This window comes from Neodiprion lecontei, chromosome 1, assembly GCF_021901455.1.
Source record: "Neodiprion lecontei isolate iyNeoLeco1 chromosome 1, iyNeoLeco1.1, whole genome shotgun sequence".
Classification (NCBI taxonomy): Eukaryota; Metazoa; Arthropoda; class Insecta; order Hymenoptera; family Diprionidae; genus Neodiprion; species Neodiprion lecontei.
Window position 1 is genome coordinate 31,669,429 of NC_060260.1, and position 13,090 is coordinate 31,682,518.

Sequence of the window (13,090 nt, forward strand, 5' to 3'; positions counted from 1 at the left end):
AAAGCGAGCAGACGCCAGAATGTCGGCAAGCCTAATTCCTTCAATTTTGTGTACACGAATGGTGCGATCAAAAATCCAAAAGTATACACAATGTTGGAGAAAGCAAAGAGCTCCGAAAATCTCTCGAAGGAAGAATACCTGATAAGGAGAGCCAAAGAAGAACTGCCAAGGAATATTTATGCCGCCAAGTCGTGGTTGATTACAGCGAAATCATTATTTCCCCACAGTGCCAAAGTACAGGTTAGAACGAGATGTAAACAACATAGTTGATACATAGATCACTTGGTTTCATGTACCATTAAAATCGGTACCTTTGACATGATTTTACCACTGATGATCGAATTTTCTTTCATTTCAGTTTGAGGCGTATCGTATCGAGAAGTTATCAAAAAATGTCAAGGAAGCTGCAAAATGCTTCAGTGAAATGTAAGATCCTTTATTAACATGACTCAAAATTGTTTCATACCTCTTTCATTTCTTCGATAGATTTCAGAATTTTCCGGATGATCGTGATATATGGAAAGAGATTGAAACAGTAACGGCGTGCTTAAGATCAGAGCAATGCGATCCAGAAGCAGATCTGTTGTGCCAAATGTTTCAGCACATTCCCCAAGATTTGCAACATCGGCTTCTTGTCATGACTGCTGATCACAGTGAGGATACAATGGAACACTGCAAACTATTGCTCCTTCTCCTGGGACGATTTCCACAGACTATCGCTACTCACGGGGTAAATATTTATATCACAATTTTCATTTTCCATACACTGATTAACATTTACTTAGTTGATTACCTCAATTATTATTTGCTTTTACAGCCACGTTTGGTAGAGACCCTGCTAACAGCAGAGAAGCACAGCCATCCTGGTCGAGCGGTGAATGGATTTCGACGTTTATTGGCTTGTGACGCACTTCCGCTTCTTGGTTCTGCTCCTGTTGAGCTTAATCCTCGTCTGAGTTTGCGTTTACTTTGCAAAGCAGTTGAATTTTATTTGGCATACATACAACATCCTCAAGATGCTCAAATTCTGCAGCCCTGGGACAGATTATTTCAGGTGGTTGAACTTATTGGGGGCAAATTGACGTGGGAGTTGAGCTCCCTCTTTGCAATGCCTTGGAGTCGTGAAACTTACAGTGAAAGACTACAGCTTTATGCGTCAACTCATAGCGGATCTTTGTGTGAAGAACTTGTAGCCCGACAACTTCTCGTTTGTTCTATTGTGGTACTAATGAGGGTATTGCATGAACACGCAGCGCTCATTAATTCGGCAGAAACAACATACTGCCTTGTAGAGGCATTTGGAGAAATGAGCTATCCATCTGCTGCTGGTAAGCCCTAAAAAAATATAAAAAAATTTGAGTCGCACGATAATTCATTTTGTTTACAACATAGATCCAAAATTAAAAAGGCGGAAGAGAGAAGATTCTTTAGCACTAATGGTGACGAGTGATGGGGAATATAATGGAAATGGACTAGGAATAGCTGTAAGGTTATGGGACATATTACACAGCAGCGACTATCTTCAAAGAGAAGTGGGAAAATTAAGTCAGCAATTACGACTAGACACATGGTTGAGCTTATTTCTAACCGACCTAGCAATGTATAAGGGACTACATCGTGATACTTTGTCCAGGCTGTCGCAAGAAAGCTGCAATCTATCTACTGAACTTCGATTAGCCAGCTCTTGCTATTTTTTGAAAGACTACAAGGTAAATTAGCAATCACATTTTTCAACCCTGAACTCGTATCAAAATTATTACTGCCTTTAGCCTAAAGTTTGATGAATACAGAACTTCTTTTACTGAGGTATGTTACAGGCATTAATGGTCACGTACCTGATTTCATTACAGAGCATGCTTGAACACATTGTCTTGATTACCAGTATGCTTCCGGTAGCACGTGGTAAGATTTCTATGAACCTAACTGTCCCAGCTGTACGTCATCTGCATTATCTGACACTTGCACGTAATCCTGTTCTCCAATACTGCTCCAGGTTACTTTTAGCGTCAATTAAAGTGAGTACTGAAATTGTAAAATAAATGATCAGTTAGCTCAGTTCAATAAATCAAAATGAGGTCCAACTAATCTTTTTAGGAAAATTTCACAATACCTGGAGGTGTTGGTGACTTGGCATTGGGGCATTCTATGGTACTAATGCAAATGGATTGGCCCCAAGAAGCTGGTACGTTGGGTATTATTACTGAACGAATTCTTAATCGTGGCTCATTTGGGTACCCATTATTTCAAGCATACATTATATGCGTTGATATATTGGAGGAGCTCACATATTTGTGGACCGAGCATGGCGGTGGAGTATCTTTGGACATAGCCAGTGGATCAGGAATTTTACAGAGTAAGCAAATATAACTGTAATGAGACGAATGTTTCAGTTAAGATGGTCAGATTCTCAAATTTCGATACATATTAACATTTTTGCGATTGTACTAGGTCGGCGTATAACAACACGTGGGGCAGATAAAGGAGTGCGAGAAGAAGTGAAACAAGCTATGAGACGACAAGCTGCACGGGATGGAATTGAACCTATGGATGACCTTATACAGAGATTTATTGTCAATGAAAAAAATGCTATTCTGCATAGTTTAATGGGACAATAATTGATTCATGCTGGTAATGTTGTGAAAATTATTTGTGAAGTACTTTTTTCGTGCTCATTCTAGTGCAAAAAATTCAGGAGGCTTGAATTGTGCTGCTCAAAATTTTCTCAGCTTTGCTTGTGCATAAAAGTAATTTGTAGTGTATTTACTTGTATTGTGGTCTGGATAATACTACGTGTGAATAGCTTTATGCATAAGTCTATAACGTGTGTATTAATTGATAAGTTTATAGCTGAATACTGTATAGAATTATTAAAAATTAGCTTATAGCATAATTCTTGGATTATTTATTTATAATTGTTTTTCAGGTCTTTCACAATTCGCTTCTTACAAAATAAGATTACTATCAACAATTCATATTTTTTTATTTAATATATAAATGTATAGGTTGAATATTTTTGTTATATAAAAAGTTTATATACTATAACGCTATTGTATTAACAATTGAATATCTTCATTGAGTTAAGCGGGGTTTTCATTATATTAATTTTTCGTGCCTAGAATTTCTTCATTATTGTTATAAATCTAAATTGAAATTAAATGACAGAATTTAAATGGCAATGCGACACAGGGACATAGTACTAGTGTGAAAATGCTAGATACCGTTTTGAAAGTAAGTGGATTTGAAAAAATACTAGTGCATATAAACTTAGAAAGTAGTGCTTAACGATAAAATTCATTTGTCAATTTCCAAGTTTTTTATACAAAGTGAGGTTTATGTGGTGGATTCACTACGATGTCAGTATTACGACTATATCGTAATTATTTAATTCAATAATATGTTTACTTGCAAGTACTATTGTTGTAATATTAAAAAAAAGTTGTGCTAACTTCCAGACACCCTTAAACTTTTGGCTCAAAAAATCCGAATTGGTGTGATAAGACACCAGAAACTTAACTTTTGTAACTTCGAAACAGCTTATTATTTTACTGGCTTGTAGTTACGGAAAATAAATTACTATTCAAAGTGTGATGGTTGATGTTAATACTCTGGAGGTTAATACTTCCCATGTTCAAGTTATTACAAATTGACGAGAAGATAATTCGGGACTGAAATAGCAGTCTTACAATCAGTGAGACCTACATTTTATTTCAGATCGTTTTAGATTTAAATGTAGCGTTCACTAAAGATTATAATTAACAGAGTGATAAAGAATTATTCCAACACTCAGTTGATCCCTTCTAAACCCATTGGTTCAAATTGTTTGTTTGAAATTCTGATAATTTTTACGCCGTTATCTTTACTAGATTGGTACTATACGGTACTTATATTTTAGAAATCAATTGTATGTACATATACAGCAAATTTCAAATGAACTAAATGTTTGTCAAAGTCTGGTAAATAGATTTGTTTGATTTGATTGATTTTTTGCAGATAAAAATGTGATAAGAGTATTGTAAATTACTAGTGATTCCTCAAGTGGTATTGAATATTATACTTTCAAATGTCTAATATCCATAAAATTATGCGCAAGATTAGTTACAAAATGAAGCCATAAAATCAATTTCTGTGATTCAGTTTGAACTCTTCAATATCGTTATAAAATCAGTCTGATGTCTTAAGAATTATGATGATAATGCCTTTGCGTACTAGAACTAGGGATGTTCTGAAAAAACGTTTTTATGTATTTACGTTCTTGACCCTGGGTGCCATTTTTTTTTACAAATTAAAACCGTAACGAATGCATAAATTTATTATTTGAACTATAGATTTCTATAGTTCTAATACAAACTATCTGATGTATACACCAAGTTGCAAAGCACTTTGCAACAGAACTTTGAGCCCAGGCATAAATGAGGCTATCTGACTAAAATCTGGCCCGGAAACAAGTTGCGTGTGAAGTCCCAATCCACCGGTATAATTCCCGCTCTGTATCATTTCAGACATTTGATGAAGAGAAGACAGAGTACTTGGGGACAACTGAAAAAACAACAGTCAGTTGGCAGTCACTTCTATGTTCATACTTGTCTTACAAACTCTGGCAATATCTAATTGTCTCACCTTATTTTCTCGTAGGCAATCATACAAAACTTCCAGTTTTCTTGATACTTCTTCTATTTTTCGTTTGATTTGCTGAAATAATAAAGTAAGTATGAACGGAATTTGTGAACATGGCTTTTGAAAATATTATTTGTTTGTGGCATAAATGAATAAGAAGCACAGCATTAATCATCCAATAACTTTTCAATGAACGTTATCAACTAATGAAGTTTACCGGATTCTTGGCATTGTTGTAACACTGAGTTCTGACTTCATCTAATACAGTTTTTAAATGTACATGTTCCTCTGGTATCGGTGGTTTTGGTTTCTCAGGTTCAGCAATTCTTGCTGACTGCACAGGTTGTAATGATTCAACAGGTGGGTTGAACTGCGATGGAATATGTTGAGGTGGACCATATTGTTGTTGCTGCCCATAAGGTAAGTGGGAATTAGAGTAAGCACTTTCTTGTGCAATCGGCTGAAAAGCGATTAAACAGAATTACAACTTGTTGCCAACATTGCAATATCGACGATTCAGTAAGGATTGAGTTGCAACATTAAAAATTTGCATATTCAGTATTTAGTCTTACGTTAGGAACTGGTTCCTGTTGCGGAGTACTGCCGAAAATTGGATGTAAGATTGGAGTTTGTGGCTGAAAGGAGTCCGCTCTTGCCTAAATAATAACACAATTACTTAAACATAATCTGAAAATAATGAATAAATTTCACCTATAAGATAATAAGACCAAAATGTTCAATTGCATTATTCAAAACAACTAAGTTCTTGTAGTTTTTAGGAAATATTCCACAGAAAAATTAAGTTAGTACTTGGATTTAGCATGGAAGCAGTCCAAATGTGATACATTGTGAAACACTGAAAATCCTTTCGAATTATGTATCGTATTCAGCCAGGATGAATTTTAGGTATTACAAAAATCCGTGAAATTTTTTTGGATATTATGGTAACAAACATAGGAACTGAATGTTCCAATTATATACGGGGAATGTAGTGAACAAGTCCCAAAATTATGAATGGCGATAATGCAAAACAGGTGACGAACACATTAATTCAGCAGGTAACAACATATTAAAGAACTTCGGTAACATTATTTCAAAAGTCACGCAAAATGCCCAGAAGATTTGCTACCTTTGGAGTACCAGAATTCAGGTGTTTTTCTTTCCATTTCCTGCTACCTGCATGCTCAGCGGACATTACATTATTGTTGTTGACTGTCAACAATGGCTAGGCCATTTTAGAAAGATAAACACCGATTTATCACTTTTGTCAATGCCAGAACTAACGAATATTTTGTACCATTTACTTATTTTAGTCTATGTTCTGTAGTTTAAATTGATATTAAAAACGATCTAAATTGAATCCGATACGGAACAGGAAAATTTTGAGTATTGAAAATAAACTATTGAACGGAATTGTTCAATTACCTTTCCATACGCCCACATTGGCTTAGATATTTCTTCATTTTTAGTACTACAAGGTAGGAGACTCACCTGTACTCGACTGGTATTTGCATTTGGAGGGTCGTTCCAGCCAGACTGTTGTGAATTGTGTTGATAACTGATTTCGTTACTGTATGTTTGAGCTGGTGGTGGTTGTGGTTGTGCACTAACAGGGTTGTACATAGACGACTGAGTAGTATTTTGCATAGGATTCATTATATTAGGTTGTGAAGGCTTGGTCAGGCTGGTTGCTGGTTGATTAAGCACTAGATTTTGCAGCTGTGGTTGTTGATTGGAATAGAAATTTGGTGACACGGTAGGTTGTGTCGGGAAAGAGTTTTGCTGGGGAAAACCTTGTATAGGTGGAACTTGAGATTGTGGCTGATTGTTATACGTCTGAAGCGTAGGTGCAAAAGAGTTTTGATTGCCATACGGATTTCCAAAAGAACTTGTTTTTACAGATGGGTCAAGAATGTACTTTGAACGAGCTTGTGGACCGACACTTGAAGGTCTAGACCCAGTGGGATTTGAACCTATTGAGGGTGGTGGTGGCGGAGGTTGAACCGGCGGTACAGCCGGTAACTGCCCGTAAGTTTGTGGTGCATATTGATCAGCAAATGTTGATTGAATAGATTGATTTGGTATCGTTCCAAATTGGCCTGGTTGTGGACCCCCAAACTGATTGGTGCCAGGTCCATATGTTTGTTTAGTAGGTGTTGTGTTCCAATTATTTTGTGGTATTGCTGCACGTGAAGGATCATATGCTGTTTTTGAAGGATCGTATGCTGGTTGTGGAGGAATCATAGGTTGAGTCGATCTTCTGGATTGGCTGTAATAAGTCTGTTGACCTGGTATCGATGCTCTGGGTTGTGCTTGCTGGGCAGTTGGTTGAATGTATCCCAAGGCCTTACAGAGGCGATCTCTCAAAGCTGCGATTTTTGCTTCTTGACTGTTACCGAGATAAATTAAAGCAGCTTCTAGATTTCCTTCCGTAGCTAACATTTCAGCATATTGAGATAGTAGGACAGCCGCATTTCCCTCTATTTTAACATCTATGTTTCCTTGAGCTTCTAAAACCTTCTGCATGATAGTTACTAACTCCACAACTTCTTGAACCTCTTCTTCTGATGCTTCGATCATTTTATTTAAGTTTCCAGAACAAATGTAACAAAACTGGGACTCTCGTTTGAAGATTGGATCACCACTAGATACCAATCGATCACCGAGCACATCTGAAAGAACAATGTTCAGTATTTCAATTATACCATGTGACAAATTATTTCAGTTAAATTACCAACAATCAGTGCCCATTTATTTTACAATCGGTTATATTCATTGAGCATAGTGGCGTTGCACTATTGTTCAAGACTATAGAATGAGAGGACTTGAGTTACATTCCCCAGCTTGTCGAAGAAGACCTGAATGGCAAGTCGTAAAAATTGTAAGACAGGTCACATCGTTCAAGTGCCGAACCATCAAACTGAGGTTTGAACTGGGTCCAGCTACACCTGGGCAAGGTATTTTTCAGTTTTCCTTGCCCCCTGTGTAATCATGAGTAGGTATTTCTCCTGAAAAGCTTAACACAGCTGCAGACGTATAATGATGGTTATGAACCCATCTTTCCCTCAACTCGCACAGGCTAATCATTTATGGGGAAATACCCAAAAGATTATGACGAGACAGGAGTGATTATTGTTATTATTATTATACACACTTACCACAAAGGGCTGAACGCTCTTCGGGGTTGGAATGTGTGAAAACTCCCACCAATGCTTCTTTCCAACACTTGATATCACAATTTCTGACAATATCACCCCAGTCTTCACTAACCAGGGAATTTATAAGAGAATTAAGAGCACTTGAATGCTCCGAAAAATATCTGTATTGCGTTTTAGCAAGTAAGTCAGGTCCTCCAGCCATTGATAGAATAACTGCATCTGCATATCTCTTATTCGTAAAGCAAAGAGAAACGGCTGCTTCAATATTCCCAAGTAGAATTGCCTGAGTGATGAGTCCTTCTTCATCTGAAATACCAAGTAATTAGTAAACTACCTTAGACCTGTGAGCTGGTAATTAGATACACATGTAGAAAGTATTACCATCTCCAGTATTGAGTTTGAAATTGGTTTCAATAGGCTTGATCGAAGTTGGAGATTGTCTTGTCTGCTCCTGTTGAGCAATCGCATCAAATGCTGCACTTCCGTCAGTTACATTGCCATTAGAAACCTATTACAACGAGTAATTGTAACTTTCATCTGTTTATGAAAATATTTTATTCATTCAGCACTATGAACATTTTTCAGTTTGTGTCAAGATGGAAAAATACCTACATTATTTAATTTATTTAGTTCAGTGCTTGTTTCAGTTTGTTCTTCAGGTACAAACTTGCTGAGCTTTGTGTTAATCGATTGCGAATCATATCCTAATAATTCTAATATATCTCCAGTGATATTATCTCCAAAATGTGCACCCAAACAACTCCATACTTTACGATTATGATCACTAGTTGCAGTATCAGCTTTTCCTTTGCAGAAATCGCCAAACTGTCCGTTTTGGAGTGCAGCTTCTAAGTGATTTGATCGGTGAATTAATTCTGGATCAGTTATTACTTGTGATATAATGATTCGACCATTCGAATTAGGTGGGTCATTTTCGAATAATGTCAGTTTTCCACCAAACTGAAATTAAACAAATGTCTGTGTAATTGTCAAATTAAACATGGATATTAAAATTTAACACCCTACTGACTACATTTCATATCATCAAAAAGAGTTAAAATGTAAATTGTAAATCGGTAAAACTGAGTATAAGTTAGTTCAACGTACAGATTACACAATTATGTAAAGTACACAGATTACTCACACCAAACGAAGCTCCAACAGGCCTTTTTAGCCATTTAGGAGCTTTTTTCAGATCTACTGTTGATTCATTTTGCAGCAATGGCGGTGCTTGAGCAAAGGCATCCATTCCAGGAAACGAATCAGCAATCTTGTTCGAAGTTTCACTTGAAACTTGTTGCTGACCACCCAAGAGTGAGTAAACAACTGCATGGCCATCAAAACTACTGCCAGCTACTAATCCAGGATTGCGTGGACACCAAGAGACATCAAAGTTCCACTGATTTGTTTGTGCCAACTCACAAAGTACTTCTCCATTCTATGATTGAATGAACACTCATGACTAAATTCAATCAAAGTGTCAAAATATGGCATGCAAAGTTGTAGATAAACTTACAGTCGCCGTTGAGTTTGGGTTCCAACAAAGTATTCTATTGTCTTTGGCACAACTGACCAGAAGATCAGGGTCGTGTAGATTCCAAGCAATTGAAAGAACGCCTCGCTGATGAGCCGCTAAAGTTTTTAGGGGTGATGTGGCAAATCTGAGATCCCAAAGCTGAATTATCGGGCTCTGATCATCCTCTGATGCAAGGCATAACTGTGTTGCAACATCTGGATGCCACTGTACCACTTTCCACCGAACCTGAAGTTAAGATGAGTAATTGGTTGATAGTGTATGACAATTTGATTAACTTGAAAAAAACTAAACCTACCCTTGAGTTTGCATCATTCAGCTTGATTATTGGCTCATTTTTCCGTAGGTCCCAAATCACACATCTTTGAGAGAAAGTGGAAGCGAGAATGTGTTGCACTGAAATAGTAACACTCGATCTTATAATTATCATACTGTTTTCTACAAAAAATTTTGAAGTTAAATCAACAGTTTCAAGTCTGCAAATTACCAGTTTTGGAATTTGAATTGGCTGAGTCGAGTTTGGAAAGGGATTCGATTAATTATAAGTAAGTGAAAATTTACACCTGAGTTTATGATAATATAATTTATACCCTATACCTTGCTTGTTCCATGCAATATACTGGACATCTTCCAGAGGTTGACTTCGAGTTCCCGGAGTCATTGGAGTGTTGGTATTAACGAGATCCCATATGTAAATTTCACTTTCTGTGGCTCCTGTGGCCAATAAATTTGATTGGAAAGGATTAAAATCCATGGCTCGCACAGGACCAGTATGCTTGTCAGGGCTACTGAGGATGCAATCACTTTCATTGGCTAACATCTTAGCCGCTGAATAAATTTTTATAGTTCCATAATCACAACCGCCTACTATTATACCAGCAGGATTGTTGCCGAAAGATCCCCATATGATCTTGTGATACCTTGAAAACAAGAAACACTTTTAAATATCAGTAAGTATCTAAAAATTGAAACATAAGGGAAGATAAGGATAGCATAAATTTATATGGATTTTCAACAATAAGAATATGAAAGGAAGAAAATGATTCAAGGGTAACCTGTGATCACTAGATATCGAAGCTTTAAGATCCATGTCATAGCCGGGTTCTTGTAGATTAAGAGCATATAAATCCAAGCTGGCTGATGTGCTGAAGCTAGCATCTAACTGTTGAGCAGCGGTTCCTGCCGCTAGCAATATCGGATGTTGAGCAGGTGGAGACCACGCCACATTTACAGTGCGTAACAGTTCCTTCACTTTCATCTTGTATACTGATCACCGTAACGAATAAAAATATTAATTGTTTTAAATTAATGACTTTTAAAAAGTTACATAAGCAAATATATGTGTTACACTTCTGGAGATATAAGTACACAAATAATTATCAATAATACAACCAAACGGGTCATGATAGTCTGACTTGTACAACAGCAGACAGTGGTATCAAGTTTTTAATTACTCGGAGTACGAGTAATGAATTCTTAACAATAATTCAAAAATGAAAGATGCAATATTGCTACGCAAGAGATCTGATCAGCTACAGCATTGATGATAGAGCCGTACAGCAATGAATACTGGATGTATCGTTGCAAGATGAGATCACAAACCGTAAATATTTTCCTAATATAAAGTAATACACCTTATGAAAGGTCCAGTTGTCTGGTGGAGGACAGGATTTGATAGTCGACTGAAATGTCATACGGATTAATAAGAACTACCTGACATATGCAGTTAAGAACACAATCTGGGCATAAAATTGAAACGAATAATGATGTAAACAATCCTGTGGCTAACCTTGCTTTCGTTCCGCTCAGTATGAATAATCCTTATAAATATAATTTCGGTAACGTCAGGTAAATTTGATTCACCACCGTCAACACTTCCAACGTGGCGACTGCCGGACTGCCTGTAGTTCGTAGCGCGGCGTAGCAAAATTCAGCGGAAGGCTCCGGCTCGACAACCAGCCACGAAGTGTAGCCGGCTACGACTGGTCGCTACCGTTCGGTGGTAACTTGTGATAGCGCGGCTTCAAATTTAGTTCCTAAAAGCGACACCAGGTGGATCAGTCATATGTTTGTAAACTTTTGTAAACTTGCTCTGACTGTAAATGTCAGGCAGGCACTGAACTATGATACAATCTTACAATTAGAGCGTATAACAGTACAATCTACTGATTCGTATGAATATATTTTTTCAAAATATATCTGTACATTCGTGTGTGTATGATTTGAAGATGATGAAGTCTGATCTGCACAGCAATGAGTAATTAGCACGGGAAACAAACGAGCTCAATTTGATGGTGCAATTTTACTGAGTACACTGTGGTCAGTACAGTTTCCTCTGCAATTATCATGTATAATTCTATTTTTAGATTACGGCAAATATTGAGTCTAAATTGCCGTATTCTACATTTTCTGAAATTAAACGATTATTTTACAATTAACACCGTTATTAAAATAATTTCTGCTATCCCCCAGGTGATCTCGTTGCTGTAAACAATTATTGTTTCTAACCCTAAAATTTCAATAATGGTTGAGGAGAGCGTGAATTCTTATAACAAACCGAAAGTAAGAGTTACGTTGCATCCTTGGAATTACAAGTTATAATATTTTATTAAGTGTGAGAATGTTTTCACATGCCTTAAGTATTCTCTCTGTGATTCAGAATAAAACTGCGCGGCCCCGTCCAGTTTACTTGTGGAATGTCTTAGATGTACAGAAGTGGTTGCGGAGACACTGTAGCGATTACTATCAATTGTATCATGAAAAGTTTTTGTATGTAAGTGAGAGAATATGATAGCACGTAACGTCCGACTTATTGTATTATGTATGTAATTTTGACTTTAGGGAATAATTCATTGATTTCAAGCATATTATATTTGAATATAACAGATGCGGTCCTAATTCCTGTGTTGTTTTCTCTTTATACAGCATGATATAACTGGCAGAGCGCTTCTGAGGGTCAATGAGAACATTTTACTGCGATTGGGAATCGTGAATGAGGAACACAGATCGGATATATGGAGAGAAATTATGAAATTGCGATTAAAAACGGACATATTGGAGATTAGAGATATTGAACGTAGAAATAATACTAATTATGATTGATATTGAGATTGTGTCGACAATTACTATCATTAGAATTAATGTTTTTATCAGTCACTTTGTACCTTTCATTGAATATTCCCTCTTTCACTGATATTGTACATCTAGGGAATGAGCAAAGCGATCAATATTTCGATGGATGAAAAATCGTTTCACACTTTGAATACCGATTTCACCCATTTTCATGTACAAACTAACATATTAATTAGTAAAACATATTTTTGTACCTAGTTGTTTGATAAAAAGTTATTTTATTACTACCATTGATGAGTATTTTAACTAAAAATATTACCAGGGGATCGAAATGTAATTGAAACCACAAAAACTTACTGTTTTAGACATGTTCTTTAGAAAATTCTAAATGAAAACTGCGGCGCAATGAGCCTTAGTAAATAGGAAGTTACATATGCTTTATAAATGTACCAAGCATTATTCATATAATATGAAAGCTGTATTGATCATAGGCTGATTTTCAGATACTTGTTTGCCGATATTTTTAATAAATCAAAAATTGATGGTCAATGAGACTAAAAGTTTGTTATCCCTGTCCAGCAACGTAACACTAAGTGTAATTAAATGATCAGTAAATTATTTAGGCCAGAACAAAATATAGGCCAAGACAGCAGCACAAGTTAAAACGAAGTCTTCGGAGTCGCTTCATTAGTTGAAAAGGCTTGATCCATTC

General features: G+C 36.5%; 3 protein-coding genes across 6 annotated transcripts; 2 read left to right on the plus strand and 1 right to left on the minus strand.

Moving 5' to 3' along the window:
- The first annotated feature begins 80 nt into the window (after positions 1-80).
- Positions 81-3,232, plus strand: LOC107219404 (integrator complex subunit 10). Of its 3 annotated transcripts, XM_015657605.2 has the most exons (8): positions 81-240; positions 359-426; positions 487-730; positions 818-1,328; positions 1,393-1,709; positions 1,851-2,015; positions 2,095-2,353; positions 2,449-3,232. In XM_015657605.2, exons 1-8 carry the CDS (start codon positions 91-93, stop codon positions 2,613-2,615), a joined length of 1,881 nt encoding a protein of 626 aa, XP_015513091.1. In that variant the 5' UTR covers positions 81-90; the 3' UTR covers positions 2,616-3,232. The 3 variants fall into 3 exon arrangements, with proteins under 3 accessions (XP_015513091.1, XP_046590923.1, XP_046590916.1); XM_046734967.1 differs by lacking the exon at positions 2,449-3,232 and having other exon boundaries at positions 2,076-2,257; XM_046734960.1 differs by lacking the exon at positions 81-240 and having other exon boundaries at positions 376-426; positions 494-730.
- On the minus strand, positions 2,880-11,312 carry LOC107219423 (protein transport protein Sec31A). Of its 2 annotated transcripts, none has more exons than XM_015657641.2 (14): positions 11,096-11,312; positions 10,362-10,572; positions 9,904-10,226; positions 9,605-9,702; positions 9,289-9,534; positions 8,917-9,210; positions 8,385-8,732; positions 8,154-8,280; positions 7,773-8,078; positions 6,106-7,286; positions 5,187-5,270; positions 4,832-5,074; positions 4,618-4,689; positions 2,880-4,536 (listed from the first exon to the last, which is right to left on the minus strand). In XM_015657641.2, exons 2-14 carry the CDS (start codon positions 10,562-10,564, stop codon positions 4,348-4,350), a joined length of 3,714 nt encoding a protein of 1,237 aa, XP_015513127.2. In that variant the 5' UTR covers positions 10,565-10,572; positions 11,096-11,312; the 3' UTR covers positions 2,880-4,347. The 2 variants fall into 2 exon arrangements, with proteins under 2 accessions (XP_015513127.2, XP_046590875.1); XM_046734919.1 differs by lacking the exon at positions 11,096-11,312 and adding an exon at positions 10,941-10,963.
- A 78-nt stretch (positions 11,313-11,390) lies between these two features.
- On the plus strand, positions 11,391-12,927 carry LOC107219402 (protein aveugle). The gene is made up of 4 exons (XM_015657602.2): positions 11,391-11,625; positions 11,779-11,868; positions 11,966-12,079; positions 12,232-12,927. The coding sequence occupies exons 2-4, from the start codon at positions 11,830-11,832 to the stop codon at positions 12,406-12,408; spliced, it is 330 nt and encodes a 109-aa protein (XP_015513088.1). The 5' UTR covers positions 11,391-11,625; positions 11,779-11,829; the 3' UTR covers positions 12,409-12,927.
- The last annotated feature ends 163 nt before the right edge of the window (positions 12,928-13,090 follow it).